Source organism: Lepus europaeus, chromosome X, assembly GCF_033115175.1.
Source record: "Lepus europaeus isolate LE1 chromosome X, mLepTim1.pri, whole genome shotgun sequence".
NCBI lineage: Eukaryota > Metazoa > Chordata > Mammalia > Lagomorpha > Leporidae > Lepus > Lepus europaeus.
The window spans coordinates 96200462-96219910 of record NC_084850.1 but is presented as its reverse complement, the minus strand read 5'-3'; the positions used below and the strand labels follow the sequence as shown (position 1 = coordinate 96219910).

The 19449-nt window shown below is 51.6% G+C and overlaps 1 protein-coding gene across 1 annotated transcript in view; it reads right to left on the bottom strand.

Moving 5' to 3' along the window:
* The window catches only part of ITIH6 (inter-alpha-trypsin inhibitor heavy chain family member 6), a 30410-nt gene that overhangs the window by 2003 nt on the left and 8958 nt on the right, over positions 1-19449 (bottom strand). Inside the window, exons 5-11 of the mRNA XM_062184304.1 lie at positions 18180-18349; positions 13146-13262; positions 7122-7293; positions 4218-6248; positions 2369-2461; positions 651-686; positions 353-466 (exon numbers count right to left, since the gene is read on the bottom strand). Coding sequence (XP_062040288.1) covers positions 353-466; positions 651-686; positions 2369-2461; positions 4218-6248; positions 7122-7293; positions 13146-13262; positions 18180-18349 — 2733 coding nt within the window. The remainder of the gene's footprint in view (positions 1-352; positions 467-650; positions 687-2368; positions 2462-4217; positions 6249-7121; positions 7294-13145; positions 13263-18179; positions 18350-19449) is intronic.

Genomic DNA, 19449 nt, shown 5'->3' with positions numbered 1-19449 from the left:
ATCTGAGGGTATAAATGGTTGTATGTTGATGTGTGTGTCATTGTGTATATCTTGGCATGTGTCATATGTCACTGTATGTCTGGATGTATATTTGTGGATGTGAACAAGTGTGTCTAGGTGCTTATTTGTGGAAGTTTCCTGTATACCCTGGTGTGTGTGTATATCTGTGAGTGTTTTGTTGTCTATCTGAGTGTATTTGTGTGTGTTTTCATGTGTGCCCATGTGTTTTTGTATGTTACTGTGTGTTCACTGTTGTGTAGGAGGCATTTTAAGTCCACAAATGACTGGAGATACTGACATGAGTAGATGTGGCTATGCTGTTGTATGGGTATGGAGTCCTTGGGGCTCTTACCTGCTTTTGGATCCTCTATGAGCTGCAGCACGTCTCCTGGGCGTCCATCCAGTGTGAAACAGATCCTCTCTTCTGAGTGTGGGATACGGACCACAAAGTGGGGGTCACCATCCACTGTGAGGTAAGAGATGCAACTCGGAAGGTTCGTAGGAAGGAATAGGAGAGAGAAAAGCGTAGAGAGAAGACAGGCAGGAAAGAGGCCATTTCCACTTCCCCTGACAGCAAGAGAGCACTCAGCTCTGGTCCCAGTGCATACACCATCCTCTACTCAAGGCTGAGGGCTGCAGGGCTGGCTTACCTGAGGATGAGAATGTGAAGATGCTCGGCAACATGTCTGCAAAGGAGAGAAGGACTGTGTTGGTGAGAGGTTGATCCGTCACATTCCTGGGAACTCTGTGTTGTGATTTTTACACGATCTGTTCTGCAGAACAGGGTGCACATACTTGAAGTTTGGCGTTCAGTGTGGCAGTGTTGAGGTGGTGGAAGCTTTAAGAGGTGGAGGCCTCCTGTGAGGTGATTAGCTCATTGGGCTTCATTCTCGGGGATGGATTAATGCTGCCTCAGGTCTCTTAAGACTAGATTAGGTCTCCCCCTGCTGTGAGGGCTGTCCAGCCACCAGAACTGTGAGCCAACTAACCTTCTTTGTAAGTTACCCAGCTCACTTTGTTGGAGCAACACGAAATGTACTAATACACTCGGGGACCCCCTGGCCTCTGTGTTACCTCCTCCCAGATATGGCCCAAATTCCTGGGTTCAGCATTTAAGGCTTTTCTAGGACCTAGCACATGTCTACCTTTCTAGGCTTTTCTTCACACTCCAGCCCAACCCAATGGGTTACCCTTATGAATGCCCTGTCTTCTCCTGTTAGTGACCTTTTGTATTTGTTTTTCTTGCCTCCTGGAATATTTTCTTTCCTCTTAAATCCCAAGGATCAATTTCTAATTATCATTCAAGGCCAACTCAAATGCTATTTTCTCTTGTTGTATGCCTATGGTAAGTGGAATTCTAATACAGCGCCTGAGATCCCTTGATGTACACACCTCGAAAAACTCAACAAACTATGAACAGGATGAGCTGTCACTCCATTAAACGGATTAGGCCATGTGGCCCTGTCAACCTTAAAAGCTGGAGATTATCCAGGTGGCCTTGATCTAATCACATGGCCCCTTTAAATTTCGGTCTAGAGGTCAGAGACAGAGAAATCAGAGAAAAATGAAATGTGAGGAGGATTTGTTGTGAGGTCCATTCTTCATGGCTGTCCTTGAAAATAGAGGTAGCCAGGCCGGCGCCGTGGCTCAACAGGCTAATCCTCTGCCTTGCGGCGCCGGCACACCGGGTTCTAGTCCCGGTCGGGGCACCGGATCCTGTCCCGGTTGCCCCTCTTCCAGGCCAGCTCTCTGCTGTGGCCAGAGAGTGCAGTGGAGGATGGCCCAAGTGCTTGGGCTCTGCACCCCATGGGAGACCAGGAGAAGCACCTGGCTCCTGCCATCGGAACAGCGCGGTGCGCCGGCCGCAGCGCGCTACCGCGGCGGCCATTGGAGGGTGAACCAACGGCAAAAGGAAGACCTTTCTCTCTGTCTCTCTCTCACTGTCCACTCTGCCTGTCAAAAAAAAAAAATAGAGGTAGCCAGGTGGCAAGAAATGTAGGAGACCTCTGAGTCCTGAGAGTGACCTTAGATGACCTCTAGAAAGCAAGAGTCATCCCCTCCTCAGCCAACCAGCAGCAAGGAAATAGAGACTTCAGTCCTACAAAGGATTGAGTTCTGCCACCAATAGGAATGAATGTGGAAGAAGATGAGAACAGTCTGACAGATACTTTGATTTCAATCTTCTAAGACTCTCAGCAGAGAATCTGGTTACCCTGCACGTAGACTTCTGATCTTCAGAGCTGTGAGATAAGTAGTAGGTGTGGTTTTAAGCTGCTATATTTGTGGTGGTTTGTTATGCATCATTAGAAAATGAGTACACTGCCCCTCCTCTGGGCACTCACAATGTCAATGAGAATTATAATAGAACCTTTTGCTAGCCCCACAGAACTTCTCTGAGATTTCACGCTGCCTCCAGCTCCTCCCAGGATCTCCTCAGATTTGTCAGCCCAGTGTGGACTTCCTGCCAAGCACAAAAGAAGAGAAATAGTTCACACTTCCAGAGCAAAGGTGTCCTGAGCCCACCAATGGGCATACCTTCCTTCTGATCAAATTAGCCCTCACTTGCTTCCCAAACCAACAGTCTCTCTTCAGGACTGGGACCTTAAACTTGCCACAACCTCTTAGTCTTTCAAGTTTAGACATGTCCAGCGTTCTTCCTCACAGCATTCATTCATTCATTCATGCATTCATGCATTGCTTAAGCATCAGAGATATACTGTGGTGAAAAAGACAGACATGATTTCTGACTTGGTGAAGTTCATAGTTTAGCAGGGGAGGCAGACATGAATGAAATCATAACCACAAGTGTTGATAAATGCTATATGAAAAAACAAAAGAGTGACTGAAGGGATTACAGAGACCCTAAGTAGCTTGTGGGGCGAGAGTGAGTAAGCAGATCTGAGCTGAAATGGAAGACATGAGTTGGAGTTTGAGGGACAATGGAAATGATGAGGGTGGTACCAGGGAGGGAACAGGGCAAAGTAGACAAGACAATTATCAAGCAAAGGGAATAGCGTGAAAGAACTCTGAGTGGAGGCAGGGATAAGAATTCCTGGGAGGAGCAGAAAGGAGATCAGTGGGACTGGAGTTCAGAGAGTATGGGAGAGTAAGGGACAGTGAGGGCAGAGAGATATGTGCTTGTAAGCCATGAAGGGACTTTGGACTTCATTCTTAATGTGATGGGAAGCCCTTTTGGGGATTAAGTGTGGAAAAACCATGAATCAAATTTTGTCTTTAAAAGGTTCCTTTAGTTATTGGGAGATCTGGATAGAAAAGGAATCAGGCAGACTGGCATAGAGTCTGGAACAATGTTCTAGGTGACACCACAAATGCTACATGAAAGTGGCATTTGGAGTGCTCAGAAGTGGATGGATTTAGGAAATATATTGGAGGCAACAATGAGAGGAAATAAGGATAGATAAGGTATTGGAAGAGAAAGGTGGTGAGAGAGAGGACATTATGCCCAAGTTTACACCCTAAATTGGTTCTAATCCTCTGCTACAAGGTCACCCACGGAATATAAATCCTTCTAAGGATAGCATGAAAGTAGAGTGGTGAAGCACTTTGAGTTAGGGACCAGATTGTATGGGTTCAAATCTCTTACGAGCTGTGTGACATCAAACAAGTGGCTGCTCTTCTGTGTGCTTCCGTTTCTCCACAAGCAAAACGTGGATATTCATACTTTCTTGTGAGGATTAAATGAGAGACAAGCACAGTACATAAAGCAGTAGCTCCACATAGGAATAACTCAAAAATATTGTTATTTCAAAGTCTCTGAAAAATTTAAGATAATTGTCACCATCCTCCCAAATTTTTATGTTCCTTTAGTTAAATAGAGCTGCTCACAGAGCCTAAAAGAAAACCCAATCTGACCTGCCTTGACCAGTGATGCTCCAACTTCTCTCACAGACCTACCCTGCTTGGGAATCATCAGCAATTCTCACTCAACAAAGCAATGGTCAAAGCTACAGTTTCGTCACTTTGTATCTGTTCAGCCTTTCCAGTCTTATCTTCCAAGGTCTCTAACTCTGAGCTTATGTGCTGAGGCCCAGAGAAATTAAGGAACTAGTCCAAAGCCCCAAAGCAAGCAAGAAGTTGCACTGTCACTAGAATCTGTGCAAGCCTTGTCCACCCCCAGATCCTGTGTACTCTACATTTAAAGCTCCGCCACCCCTGCACCCACCACCATGGCTTAACCTCTTGCAGGTAGCCCTTACCATCTTCATCAGGAGTGAGGAAGGTATAGAAAGCTGGTGGGTCCAGGGACTCCACAAACTTGGCCTCCACCATGGACTCAGACAGCAGCTTTAGCTCCTCAGGGAGAAGGAGCAGACTGATGGCCTCAGGGAGGGTGCTGGAAGGCAGCAAGACTGGAAAGTTTGGAGGGCTGCCTTCTGGCGTAGGCCTGGAGCTGTTAGGTAGACTCATTGTTGGGACTCCTGCCACAGATGGTCCCAGAACTTTCCTGGTGCTCTGGGACCCCAGCAGCAGGTTATGCTGATGCCAGAGTCTTCCAGTGGGTAACAGAGAGGGGACGGTAGGGGTAAAGGGAGTGGGGAGGGGTTCTCCAAAGCCAGTGCTGGTCACAGTAGTGCTAGGAACTGTGGGACTTGAGACTGTGGTTGGGAGTGTGCTTAGGTTCTGGAGACGTGGGGTCCTGGGCCTGGCAGATCTAGAGGGCAGTGGGGTTTTGGGTGTATGGGGGGTTAGGGTCCTAGGTTTTGAAAGCAATAAGCTTGTGGAACTTTGGTGAGGTGGGGCACTAGGCTTAAAAAGTGATGTAATTTGGGGGGTCTTGGGATGTGGCAGATCATTTGGATTCTTGAGAGCAGAAGCTGGTCTGATATGTGATGGATGTTTGGGGATCTGAAGTGTGGAAGCCCCTGGTGTGGGTTGTGGCAGGCTTTTAGGAGAGGGTGGTGTGAGAACTCCAGGCTGGGGGTATGATGGGACTTTGAGTCTCGGTTGTGATGGAACACCAGGTTGGGAATGCAATGGAGGTATATGCTTCTTAGTGCCAGCTTTGGGCTGGGATGGAGTGTTAGGATTCAGAGGTGGGACTTGCTTCTTGGAATTCATGGGTAATACAGTAGCAGGATTCTGGTGTGCTGGAGTGCTGGGCTTCCGAGGCAGTAAAACACCAGAATTTGAAGGCACAGGGACAGCAGTTTTCATCCTGACAGTTGGCTGGGCTAAAGTGCCAGAATCCTGTTGTGCTGGAGTTTTGGGCTTTGAGTGGGTGGGGGTTGATAAGGTACTAGGGCTGCGACTCAGTGGCTCCAACTCTTTGACAGTGGGTATCTTCTTTGCAAAAGCGGTCATAGTTGAGGTTGGCTTTGCAGACCTTGATATGGAAGATACCTTGGACATCAAGCCTGATTGAATTGTGCTTGTCCCTAGGCTGTTCCTGATGCTGGATGAGGGCAGGATGGTGCTTGGACCAGCTGTGGTAGAAGTCTGTCTCTTGGCCTCACTGTCCTCCTTGGGCTGCACCATGACCAGTGAAGTCAGAGGTGTGACAAAGTTGTATTCAAGAGATAGGTTGAGGACTTTGGCAGCTAGCAGATGGCGAGTAGTGGTGTCACGGGCTTGGAAGCGTGCCTCCAACAACTCTCGAATGGTGACATAGGCCCAGAGGCGGCGGATGAAGTGGGCCACATTGGGGGCTAGTTCCCCTGGACAACCAAAGGTCTTCTGGCTGCTGTTGGTGACCTCTTCACTGTGGCGGGCCACAAGAAGCTGACCTTTGTGGCCACGAGCTGCCAGGTGGATGCCCAGTTCCTGTTTGCCTGGCTGCACTTGGCCTGCCACCACCAGCTCCGAGCCTCCAAAGTAGTTGGGGAAAAGTGCCCAAGGGGAAGCCCCAACCAAGCCACCTAGGTAGTCCAGACGCACATCTGCCAGCAGAGGCATGGAAATCTCCTCGTAGAGACCCTCCAGCTGTAGGGCTGCATCAGTGTCCTCGTATATACGCCGGGCGACTCCCCGGTTCTCCAGGGACAGGCGACGCAGCAGGGGGAAGTCCGCATCATCTCCAAAGGCCAAACTGAAAAGGGATACTCTGTGGCCCAGCGCCTGGCGGACGTTGGAGAGGATCACACTGGGTGTTGTCACACCAGCTGTGGGCTCCCCATCTGTCAGGAAGATGATAAGAGGGGTCCTGCCCACACCGGGGCTCCTCCCAGGTTCCTGGTTGCTATGGTTCAGCACAGAAGCAGCTTCTAGCAGAGCTGCATTGATGTCAGTCCCTAATTGGAGAGCAGACTGTGAGCTCATCTTCTCTGGCCCATTTAGCCCCACTTTAGACATACTGGGCCCCTCACCAACCTCCCAGCTATAAGCACATGTCACCTCTGCTCAGGCTGCTTCTGTTGTATATCTTCCCAACTGCCCTGCCCCCACCCAGACTCCCTGTGATCTGACAGTGGGGCCCACATGTCCTTGGTTTTTATCACTCCCTGTCTCAGAGTGTTCTTTGCTTGTTTCCTGGGGGGATGTCTCATTCCTAGTCCGGTTGGCAGCTAGCCAAGGATAGCATTCCCCACCTTCTCGCTACAGAGGAAGAAAGGGCTGAGTTGACAGGAGTCAGTGGGTGGAGGAGACTTCAGTAATTGTCTGAGAAAGGACTGATCAAAAGCCAGAATCAGGGGAGCAGTATGTGCAAATGCTTGGAAATAAATATCTAGATTACTGATTTTAAAAAAAAAAAGTGTTAGCCAATGCTTCTACGTGTTTGCTTCAGAGAGGAGAAACTCATCCCAAAGAGAATTCTCCCCTAAGATACACTGAGAATTATCCATACCCTTTCCATCAGCAAAAGGAGGTAGGAGAGGAACACAGACAATGAAGGGACATAACAACCTACTTGAAAAGGTTTATGGAAAGTGGAATTAAAAGATAAATATATTCTGGTGCAAAATTTTCTGAAATCCATGCAGAACTCTTTCAATAATTCTCATGTTCCATGGACATTTTGATGGCCCCTCATATTTCTGTAAGATGTAATAGTGATATTTCAGGCAGCAGAAGAGGTGAGGAGGATGAGAGAATGAAGAAAGGGCTTCAGGAACTTCCCGTATCACCCTAGCCTGTCCATTTGGGTGGGTAGGTCTAACACTTACAGCCAGCAGCTTCCATGTGATCCAGGTAGTTCTTGGCACTGTGGACATTCTGGCTGGTGGCCTGGATTGAGCCTCCAGCTTTCCAGACACTAACTGTGTCAGAAAAGGAGATGATGTTGAAGTAGTCGTTGACTTGCAGGTCACTGAGGATCACATTCATGGCCTTTTTAGTCTGTGGGATATGGATGAAGAGAAGAATTTAGTTCTATGAGAATGAAGAGCTTTTCGCATGCAGAGCCCTAATGTCTAAGTGTTATATGGTGTTAAGACTCTCTGACTCCAGCAATCTGTCTATAATTCTCACATCTGAGAAAATTCTTTATGAGCTCTAAGGGTAGGCCTTGGGACCTAAAATTGGGCTGTTCAATATGGGAGCTGCTAGCCACATGTAACTATGTAAATTTAATCCGTTTTTATCTATTTAGTTAAGATTAAAAATTTTAAAAAATTATTAATTAAAATTAAAGAATATAAAGTCATTGTCCACTTGCAGTAGCCACACTTCAAGTGTTTAATGAGCACATGTAGCCAGTGTTTACTACATTAGACAGCATGAAATTTTAGAATAGTTCCATCATCACGGAAGTTCTGTTGGTCAGTAGTGGTCTACAAGGTTCAAGCTCTATATTTTCAGAGGTTTAGAATCTGTGTGTTCTGTGATTCCTGGATCCTATGATTAAGGGAGTCAATTATTTCAGGACCCTAAAATTTAAGAGCATTATGAGTTCAAGTTTTTATAGCTTCGTTTCAATGACTGCTCTATTTTGCCCTTCTGCCTCACCCTCTATTTCCTCCAGGCTCATCTTCTCACCAGCCCCTAGGTAACCCAGATCCCATTTCACCTCCATAACTTTGCTTTAATTGTGCAGTATTGACAGCATAGTGTCCCACTTCCCCTTTATTTATGTACATCTTTTTTGTTCTTTCAGTTGGTCCTTCTCTTGAAAGCTGTTCCTTGAGCTGCCTACCCACATCCCTCTCATCCAGATATTCCTGTTCCAGACTGCTTGCTGACTCTTTCACTCTCCATGTTGCTATCAAGCCCTTCTGAGAACAGGCCTTAGAATTCTCTGCTGCTTCTTATCTTCTTTCTTCATGACAATACTTAGCATTGGGCTAGGTACACAGGAGGTTCAGGGAATAGGGTATGTGGGTTCAAGTATTAGGTACCATTTATAGGATAGTATTTTAGGCACTGTGCTGAATATTTAGCTGCATCAGCTCCTCTAATCCTCACAGCAATACAGTGAAGATGGTATTAGTACTAGCCCCATTTTCTAGGTGCTGACAGTGAACCTCACAGAGAGATCATTGATGAGGCTCAGAGCCACTCATTGATGGATCAGAGTCAACTCCATGTTTGGGATATGTTAAGTCTGGTGATCCTAAACACAATCTTATACTTTCACTTCTTCAGAGACCACAGAAAAGATACTTGAGACTCACTTTCTGTACCCCTTAAAATGATAGGTGATTTCAGGGCCAGTGCAGTGGTACAGTAGGTTAATCCTCTGCCTGCAGAGCTGGCATCCCATATGGGCGCTGGTTCTAGTCCCGGCTGCTCCTCTTCCAATCCAGCTCTCTGCTATGGTCTGGGAAAGCAGTAGAAGATGGCGCAAGTTCTTGGGCCCCTGCAGCCATGTGGGAGACTCAGAAGAATCTCCTGGCTCCTGGCTTCTGGCTTCAGATTAACACAACTCTGGCTGTTGTGGTCATTTAGGGACTGAACCAGTGGATGGAAGACCTTTCTCTCTGTCTCTCCCTCTCACTGTCTGTAACTCTACCTCTCAAATAAATAAATAAAATCATTAAAAAATGATAGGTGATTTCTTGAATGCTTGTAAGTGGATCAGAGTCTTTTCTACCAAAATGAGAATTCAGGGGATAGGTCACATATCCTGGGATAGGGAGCTAGTACCACATTCTTGTTTTCACGGGGAAGGGCGAGGCTTAAGAAGATGACCTTTCCTGAGAATAGAAGTAAAAAAGTAACAGTCAAGGAAAGAGGAGGAAGCCTGGAAGCCAGAACCTCTTGCCAAACAGGGACATTTTTTTAGACACGTGTTGTTTAGTCTTCCATTATTTTGAGATTTCTGAGCCACCTTTCTGTTACTGCTCTCTAGTTTAATTCTGTTTGGTCAGAAAGAATACTTTTTATGATTGACATTCCTTCAGATCTGTTAAGGTGTGTTTACTGTGTGCCCATAATGTGATCTATCTTTGTAAATGTTCCATGTGAGCTTGAGAAGAATGTGCATTCTGCTGTTGTTGGATGAAGTACTCTAGAAATGTGAATTAGATACAGTTGATTGACAATACTAGTGCTATTCAGTTCAACTATGTCCCTATAGTTTTTCTGCCTGTGGTATCTACCAAACACTGATAGAGGGGTAGTGAAGTCTCCAACTATAACAGTAGATTCACATACTTCTCCTTTGAGTTCTGTCAATTTTCACCTCATGTATTTTGGTGCTCTAGTATTAGGTGCATACATGTTAAGAACTCTTTTGTCATGGAGAATTCACCCCTTTGTAATCAGATAATGCACCTGTTTATCCCTGAAAATTGCCTTTCTCTAAAGTCTTTTTTGTTTGAATTATAATAACTATTCCAACCTTCTTTTCACTTGTGTTAGAATGATATATCTTTATCCCTTTCTTTTAATCAATCCCCATCATTGTATTTAAAGTATATTTCTTATAAACAACATTCTCTTTGTTTCTTTTCAACATTGACAGTCTCTTAACTAGTGTATTTAAATCATTTACCTTCATAGTGATCACTGATAAAATTGGATTAATATTTGCTAAATGTGTCATTTTTTCCCATTCATTGCCCCATTCTATTTTTACTTTTTTATCCATTCATTTTCTGCCTTCTTTACTTTTTAAAAATATTTATTTATTTGAAAGTCAGGGTTACACAGAGAGAGTAGAGGCAGATAGGGAGAGAGAGGTCTTCCACTTGCTGGTTCACTCCCTAAATGGTCACAACAGCCAGAGTTGTGCCAATTTGAAGCCAGGAGACAGGAGATTCCTCCAGGTATCCCACGCAGGTGCAGTGACTGAAGGACTTGGGCCATCTTCCACTGCTTTCTCAGGCCATAGCAGAGAGCTAAATTGGAAGTGGAGTAGCTGGGACTCGAAAGGGCACCCATATGGGATTCCAGGACTGGAGGTGGCAGCTTTACCTGCTACACGACAGCACCAGTCCCAATGCCTTCTATACTTTTAATTGAGCATTTTATATGATTCCATTTTCTCTTATTAGTATATCCATTATGTTTAGAGAAAAACTTTAAATGCTTGCTTAGAGTTTGTAGTATGCAATTAAAACTAGTAAAGTCTGTATTCAAATAGCCCTAAGCAATCTCACTCATAGTACAGGTATCTTGGAGAAAAGTTCTCCAGAATTCATCTCCAATCCTTCATATAACTGCCATTATTAATTTCATTTATCCATAAAATAAATTCACTGAATATGTTGTTACAATTATGATTTTAAACAAATTATTATCTATTAGATCACCAAGAATGAAAACAAATAAAATATTTTAACTTATCAATTATTTATTCTCTCTAACACCCTTCCTAGCCTCAAGTAGCTCCAATTATCTGAGATATAACATTTTCCCAGTCTCTGAAGATTGAACATTTATTGCAAAGAGGCCTATGGGTGGCAGTTCCTCAAATTCTGTTGGTCTGAGAAACCTTTATTTCTCATTCCCTTTGGAGGGATGATTTTCTTAGAGACACACAGATTTCTAAGCTAGTGGGGATTTTTTCCTTCTCCACTTGCAATATTTGACTCCAATCTTGCTGCATCCTTTGGTTCTGAAGAGAAGTCTGCTGCAACTCTGATCCCCGTTCCTCCATAGGTGAGGTGCTGTGTCCTCTGCCCTGTTTAGAAGACCATCTCCTTGATGGTCTGCAGCTTGGAAACATCGCACCAGGAAGTAGGTTTTACTGTATTTATCCTAACTCTGTATTAATCCTGTTCTCTGCACCTCCTGGACTTGTGGTTTGGTGTCCATCATTTCTCTTGGAAAATTTATATCTGTTGTTACTTCAAGTGCGCTTTCTTCCTCCTGCTCCTCTTAGTCCACTTATACGTAGGACACACTTTGCCATTCACCACAGACGCTCTTAGGGTGTGTGGCCACCTTCTACCTTTGCTTTGTTTTCAGTTTGGGAAGTTTCGAGTGACGTGTTTTCAAAATTCTTGCTGATCCTTTCCTCAGCCATGTCCAGGCTACGGAAGAGCTCACAAGGGCATGCCTCATTGCTGTCACAGTGTTCGTGAGGTCAGCATTTCTTTAGATTTCCCTGGGGCTTCATCATCTGCCCGCATTACCCATATTGTCCTCTGTTCCCACTAGAGTACTTGCCATACCAGTCATGTTCCAAACAAGTCCTGGTCCGGGGGATAATTCCTGGCCATACGGGAGCCAGTTTGTGTCCCAGTTGCTCCACTTCTTATCCAGCTCCCTCATAATGGCCTGGGGAAAGCAGCAGAGGATGGTCCAAGCGCTTGGGCCCTTCACTTGCGAGGGAGACCCAGATGGAGATCCAAGCTGCTAGCTTTGCCCTGGCCCAAAACTGGCTGTTGGGGCCATCTGGGAGTGAACCAGTGGATGGAGGATCTCTCTCTTTCTCTTTCTTTCTCTCTCTCTCTCTCTCTCTCTCTCTCTCTAATTCTGACTTTGAAAATAAATGAACAAGTCTTTTTTTAAAAAAAATTCATTAAAGAAAACTTCAACATCTTTGACATATCTGAGTCTGGTCCTGATGTTGGTTTTCCCTCCTTAGCCCTGGCTCTTTCCTTGTAGTGTGCCTCCTACTTTCAAGTGGGAAGCAGACATGATGCACGGGTAGAGGCAATGGAAGTACAGAGGCTGCTCGTGAGAGGTTTTAGGTTTCTCAGGCCAGGAGCAGGGCTGCCTTTGTTGTTTGCAGTACTTGCAAGCGCCAGAAGCTAAAATTTCTTGTGGATGCCATGTTGTTGTCTCCTTGGGGTCACTGGCCTTTGCTTGAGCAATTTTCCTAAGTAGCATCGAAGGCTTTTCATGTGTTCGGCTCTAACGTCAGTTAGCGCATGGCGCCGAGCAGATAAGGTAGTGATGTGTGTGCTGAGAGAAAGCACTCTGAACACTATAATTAGGTCTCGGGCCTAGGGACACGGTGACCCACCCGGTCGGTGAACTTCCCTGGGCTCCTCAGCGTATCCCCACCTCGGGGCGCCGGGGAGGATGGAAAGGCTCCAGTTGGGTGTGTGTCTTCCCTACACTGCAGGCCAAGGGGTAGGACGAGCAGATATGATCCGCCCCAGGTGGGTGCCTCTGGCAAACAGGACTCAGGCAGCCTTGGGTTGCCAGGGGTGGGGGCCAGGAGGCTGGAAGGCAGGCAGGTGACAGTGGATATTCTCTGTTGAGAAGCCCAGTCTCGCAGTCTGAACTGCTGCTCCAGGGGTTCAGGTTCTAAGAGCAGAGTCTCCCTGGTGTGCCACGGGTGCCCTGTCCTGATTTGATGGAGGCTTGGAGACAGTGCTTGAAGAAGGAAAACATATGGCCTCGGAACCGCGTTTCTAACCCCCTGATGCTAGGCACCCTGTAAAGGCACGCTGTTCCAGAGACAAACAACAGCCTAAGGACAAACAACCTCTGGTCTCTGATAAGATCTGTGTCTCTGGGACCTAACCCTGGGCTGTTTTTGGATTCTGAGAGCTTGCCACACCCTAGCATGAGGGCTCTCTGCCCTAAGCACTTTCTGTGCCCTGGATTGGAGAGGCAGGGTCTCGGGGAGGTAATGCGTTGCACACCATCGATTCCACGCGCTTTATGTTGCGGGTCTCCGGGTCAACCGGTACCCATTAGTTGGGTGCCAGGCCCCAGGAAGAGCCAGGCCATCAGATACAAGGGTGGTGCGGTGGGGGGACCTATCGCCCCAGGGTTCCACTGTCCCACACTCCAGCCATCCGTCGGGCCTGCTCATGCCAGCACCAGTAAGGTCCCGGGGTCCTTGTTACCTGCTGCATCTTGGTACCAAACATGGAGCCGCTCACGTCAATCACAAACACCACGTTCTTCTCCACAGGCGGGAGGCCTCGGGGCGCAAAGTAATGGATAAAATAGCCGTCGTAGATCTGTACAAACAGAGGGAAACCGAGCACTGAGCACCCCCATCCCGTCCTGCTCTTCTCTGCTCGGCTCCTCCCTGGTTCCAGCTAAGCGGGCTTGCCAAGCCCCTGCTGCTCTGCTCCCTGTCTGTCTGCTGAAGCACCGCCGAGCCCCTGCTGTGCAGACCTTCCTCCCTGGGCAGGCCCAGAGCTGGGGAGTGAGGGAGACTGGCTGGTGGCCCGGGCCTCCACGGATCAGGATCTCTGGAATATGGGAGTTCCTGTCTGTGAGCGAGCTGGGCTCGCACAGTCCTGAGGGTCCCTGGGGACGCTGTGCCTGGGCTCCAGGAACTCTAAGTATTGTTTTAACCTCCCTCACTGGAGTGAAACGGGGGCCCCGCTCACTGCTGCCAGGGGCTGGGAGCCTGCAGGGCCTCTCTCCTGGAACCTCCTTTCTGCTGTTGCTGGGCAGAGCAGGGAGGGGAGGAGGCGGCAGAAGCTGAGCAAGCTGTTTGTTCAGAGGGGATTGGTTACACCAGGTACAGATGCCTTGGGCTGCCCTGGATGTGATTGGCCGCTGACCCCCCCTTCCCCCACGCACCTCATCTCTGGCTGTGCAGAGCCTGGGAGCTCTGGCAGCTGCGGGGAGGGGGAGGCTGGGAGAGCCCCTCGCACCACTGTCAGCTCAGCTCAGCTCAGGGGTGCGGGCGCCTGCAAGGGGCTGTGCCCCCTGCAGCCTGAGGCAGGTCTGCCCAGGGATGGATGCAAGGTTAGCTTCCCCTCTGCCCTGCAGGCACTCCCAGACCACCAGGCTGCAGGAGATGGGAGGACACTGTGCGCCTTCCCCCAGGCCAGACACTGATTTAATGCAGACCCACAGGTGCAGAGCCCATCTCCACTGAAGCGGCAACGGACACCCTTTCCCAAAGACCTGCGTCACGGCCCCTGCATCTGGCTGAGCCAAGGGCAGAAGGCAGTGGGCCTCCTGGGGGCCTCCCGTGCCTGGCAGGCCGGTCTCCTGGGAGAGTCCGGTCAGCTGCCCCTGATGCCACGTTCGGTGCCTCCCCCCCACCTCGATGCTTCCCATGGCCACAATGCAGGACTCGTCCATATACCTCTCCCGGGACTATCCCCAGTCACCCCACACACCCCTGAGCTCCCAAAGAATATAAGGCTGCCTGGTGACAAGCACCTGGAATGCATACCCCTCCCTGGCACAAGATCATATCCCATGTGCCGCCTCCTCCGCTGAGAGCACACAGAGAGAGCCTGGGCCCCGACTCCCAGCACTGCCTCCCCTCCCCTCTCCAGCACCCGTACCCACAGCCTGCACCCCGCTTTATCTGCCATAAGATGTCAAACTCTCCAGTCTTCCGCCACCCAGATAAGCGGTTGGTGCCGATTCCACTGAGCCGGCTCAGCAGCAGCCCCCAAGCCTGGGCCCGGGGCATGTGTGCTGAGGCTCACCCCCAGCTCATGGCTGCCCACCCCACACAGCAGAGCACCCAGCCCACCCTAATGGAACTTCCTGGACGTCACCAAGTCTCCCAGCTCGACGGATCGACTTTGACTCTCACTGGACTCGACCCTTTGATACATTTCACAGTTGACAGGCACTTCTGCTTTCTTCCAAACTCCTTTTCACTGGGATTCGCAGACAGGCACGGGGCTTCCTACCTGGCCGCCACTCCGCCAAAGCCCCCAGGACTTCCACACGCCTCGCCCCTTGTCTCCCTGTCCCAGTGCTGCTGTGCTTGTGGATGGTGCTCAGGTCTACACACACAGAGAGATCGTGCTCCTGTAGCTCCACGGAGGGAACTGGGGCACTTGTGTGCTGCCTGGCAGCAAGTGGTGGAGGGGTCGCCGGAGGGCTGGGAGCAGCCCTGGCTGTGGGGTCTGGCACTGGCCTCTCAGCTCTTTCGCCAGGAAACTCAGGCTCAGACCACACACCATCTGCCTGGGTGACACACTTGCTCCCTGGGATTCCAACCCTGCTGGCCAGTTGGGGCCACACATCTCCTTCTCGTTCTGTGCAGTGCCCACTTTGCAATGTGCCGTGCACGGGTGAGGGACCTCCAGCGTCATCGTCCCCACAGTGCGACCCTCATCTTGCCCCAGGCTTCCAGTGTGTGCCTTCTCTTCATGGGGCACCATCATGCACAGAGACACCTCTGTTTCATTTTGCAGTGTCACCTGCACACGCCCTCCACGCTCTTCCCCACGCCGGGCACACCTGCTGCTTTCTCGTGCTGGTGGATCCTTCTCATCTTGTCTGTAGGCTTCTGTGGTGTGCCTTTCTCTTCATGGGGCACCATCATGCACAGAGACACCTCTGATTCACTTCGCAGTGAGTGTCACCTGCACATGCCCTCCACGCTCTTCCCCACACCGGGCACACCTGCTGCTTTCTCGTGCTGGTGGATCCTTCTCATCTTGTCTGTAGGCTTCTGTGGTGTGCCTTTCTCTTCATGGGGCACCATCATGCACAGAGACACCTCTGATTCACTTCGCAGTGAGTGTCACCTGCACACGCCCTCACGCCCTTCCCCACACCGGGCACACCTGCTGCTTTCTCGTGCTGGTGGATCCTTCTCATCTTGTCTGTAGGCTTCTGTGGTGTGCCTTTCTCTTCATGGGGCACCATCATGCACAGAGACACCTCTGATTCACTTCGCAGTGAGTGTCACCTGCACACGCCCTCCACGCCCTTCCCCACGCCGGGCACACGACGTCCCTGCTGCTTTCAGTTGCTCCTGGATCCTTCTCAGGGCCAGCACCAGTCGCACCACAAACGACCCAGTCCCTGCGCAGGCCTCATGGCAGGCAGGTGCACTGCTGCACCTAGTGTGGGGCCTGCGGAGCCTGGTGCTCAGCTGCGGCTGGGTCTCATCAGCACGACCCCGCGGTGTCATTCCCCTCCTGGCTCCCCGGACACCTCCGGACAGACTCAGCCTCGCCGTCGGGCTGCTGCAGGGCTCGCCAGCCTCCAGGCTCAGCTGCCCTGCCGATTTCCCCCTGCCGCCTCTGCTGTCGAGGGCGCTGGGCAGGCCCACACACTCCAGGGCAGGCATAGCCCAGCCTGTGCTGCTCTGCTGTGCGCCCCCACGGCACTGGGATGCCTTCCCCTCCTCTCGAGCCCCGCACATGGATCAGTCTTTGCACTGAGGCCCAGGCCCGCCTTGCCCTTCCCGTGAGAGACGGCCTTGCCTGCCGAGAGCCTTCCTTCTTTCTTCTGTCATCCCTTGTGCTGTCCCCTGAGAGGGCACTTGTCACCTGTGTCAGTGCTGTCTCTCTTGCACCACAGACAGTGGGCGGGGTCCTGGGTGTGAAGTCCTGCCGAGCCCCCAGCACCACCAGAGCGGGGAGTGACACGCATTGGGGCAGAACCTGTCCCCACTCAGTAATCAGTGGGTGATTGTGCTCGGCCTGCAAACGTGGGCACAATGCAATCGGTAATGGGGAGTGAACTGAGACTTCCCTCTGGGGTGACGAAGGACTCACGGAGAGTGGGTACCTGGGCTGTGCACTCCCACTCCTGGCAATGCTGGAGAAGGTAGAGTGAACCAGGAGTCCAAGGCCTCCCTGGAGCAATCACCCTCACCCGAGGGACACCCGCTCACGGCCCCTGCTGCCACCTGCTGACAAGGTACCCCCATGTCTTGGTCTGAGGTTGCGGGAAATTGCTTCCATTCCTCTTCACCACGGGCTGTCCCATGCCTCTGTGCACCCGCAGCTGCTGTTCCCTCTCTGCGCATGCCTTGCCCTTCACTGGGTCAGCCGAGCAGGCCGTGTGTCCTATTCACTTCCTCCGTAGCATCTCAGATGTCAGCTCTTGGACCAGGAATTCCTGGGACTGCCCTGCAGAGCTACAGCGGACCACTGCCGGCTTTTACCCAGCAACTGAGCTCTTGAGGATGTGCAGAGCTGCGTGTGCCCACGTGCCTCAGGAGTAGGCGAGTCCAGAGGGGGCCGAGAGCCTGCGTTGCTCTTCCTGGGCCCCTGAGCCCACGAGGGCAGGACTGGGCCAGAGCAGCTCTGCCCGCTGGGGAATGTGCACGGCAGGGTGAGCGAGCCCTACCTGAGGGCAGGTGGAGCACAGCACATGTGAGCCCCCGAGGGAGACAGGAGTCCTGGGGAGCCAGGGCTCACCAGGGGGAGAAGGTGGAGCGGCCTTGGAGCAAGAGGAGGTGCTGACAGGTGGACAGAGGGTGGAGTCCCTACGTGGAAGGTGAATGTGGTCACCCAGGGCGGCATGGGGATGAGCAATGCCCACAAGCAGATAGTGAGCATGCTCCACGTGTCTTCCCAGAGAGCCTGCGGTGTGTGGTCTGAGCTGCAGAAGGTGTCTCGCATGCTGGCAGCTGGACAAATGGGGGCTGGAGCGTCCCTGCCATCCTCGTCTTCAGCTCACAGTCAGGGTCTGCTCTCAGCTGCTCTGCTGGGCCATGGGTGCTCCTCGTGGACTTGGCGAGCTGGTTAAAGCTCATGGAAGGGCTCCCTGTGTCCACGTCAGGCTCATCTGAAGCCCAGGGAGACTCTCCCACCTGAGGGTCGGCAAGGAATGCCCAGAGAACGTGAGTCTGTGAACGCCAGCCGGCCCGAGAGCTCGGGGGTGTGAGGGAGTGAGTGGTGGCCGGTGCTTCCCTCTGCAGCAGGTCTGCTTCTGAGTGAGCTACGCGTGGATCGCATCCAGTGCAGGTTGACCGAGGCAGGATCGGCTCTGCAGTTGCAGGTCTGCAGGCCTTCTGTGGAGTCCCCGCACCTCCCCAGCTGTGGAACCTGTGTTTTATGCTATGGTGCCCATGTCTTCATGCTGCGCCTCTCCTGGACAGCCGGCTTCCCGCAACCCCAGCGAGACCCAGAGGGACAACTTGTCCAAGCAGAGCATTGCTCGGGCCATCACTGCAGAGCCCACGGCCCTCCCGCATCCGTGGGCCCCCTCACCTGCACGTCTCCCAGGACGTCCTCCATGAGCACGTCGTACCGCACCACGAAGTCGGCCATGATGCCTGAGCCAGAGAAGGCAGCCTGGTCTCGCAAAGTCGGGCAGAAGGTGACTCGTGCGCAGGTCTCTCCCCTCTCGATCCTCGTCGATGGCGGCGAGTCAGCCTGTCCTATGTGGGGTTGTGGCGGGGAGGGCTCAGCAGACAGAGAAGCCCGGGAAGGCACAGCAAAGGGGCAGCATCAGGGCAGGCTGACAGGCCGAACCCCCGCCCACCCGCCTGCCCCAATGCCTTGCTCCTCTCCACGTCCTGCAGCCAGCTCCTGCTCTGCCTCCTGCATCAAGCCCAGCCTGGCAGAGCCGCCTCACGCTCAGCTCCCAGCCCCTGGCAGCCTGACCCCGTTCCTCTCCCCGTCATCTCCCTTCCCTGCAACCCCGCACCAGGACCCGCTGCCTGGCCCTGGGCTCTCCCACACAGGCCGCGTGCTCTGTGCTGTGTGCTGGGCACAGGGACAGACACGCAGACTGGACCCGGGTCTCCTCCCACGCCCACAGCTGTGGGAAACAGCAGCCCGGCCAGGTTCTCCTCTGCACAGAATTTCACCCCTTGTCTCCCCTGCCTCCTGGCTCTCAGGATCACGTGTGTGAATAGGCCTTTCAGCGTCTCGTCTCGTGAAATCACTGCTGAATTCCTGGTCCCGGATGTTTGCTGAGCCGGCCACAAGATCAACTGCTCTGGAATCTGAGTCCAAGACAAATGTCCATTTACAACTGTCTCTGCGCCTCCTTTTTTCCAGAAAGGGGAAACTTGGGAACTCTGCTCCCCCCTTCCTGCTCCAGCTGCCAGGAAGCTGAGGGGCAAACCGAGCCCCCCGACTCTCGGAGGCGCCTGCTCACATACGTTCCCTGGGCTTCCTTCCTCTCCCAGCTCTTTGTTCTGCCTTATCCCCACAGGATTGGTCCTACCCTCTGCTGTAACCTTTAAGGAGAAGGGGGAGGGCGCTGCCATTTATAGCTTAGGGCTCCAGAGTGCAGGCTGCAGGGCCTCCGACGGCCCGTGGGCCCAGGTCCCCGCGGCCGCCGAGGGGCCGTGCCCCAGTCACTGCCTCCCTCTCAGCCCCGTCTCCCCATCCTTAGCCCGGATGCCCGTGGCTCCTGGTGACACCCAGTGCGTGTGGGGGTGACAGGAGGACGTTTAGGTCTAGCACGGGGGACCCCACCCGGGGTGCTGTGAGTGCTCCCCGACGCCAGCCAGCACCCTGTCTTCCAGTC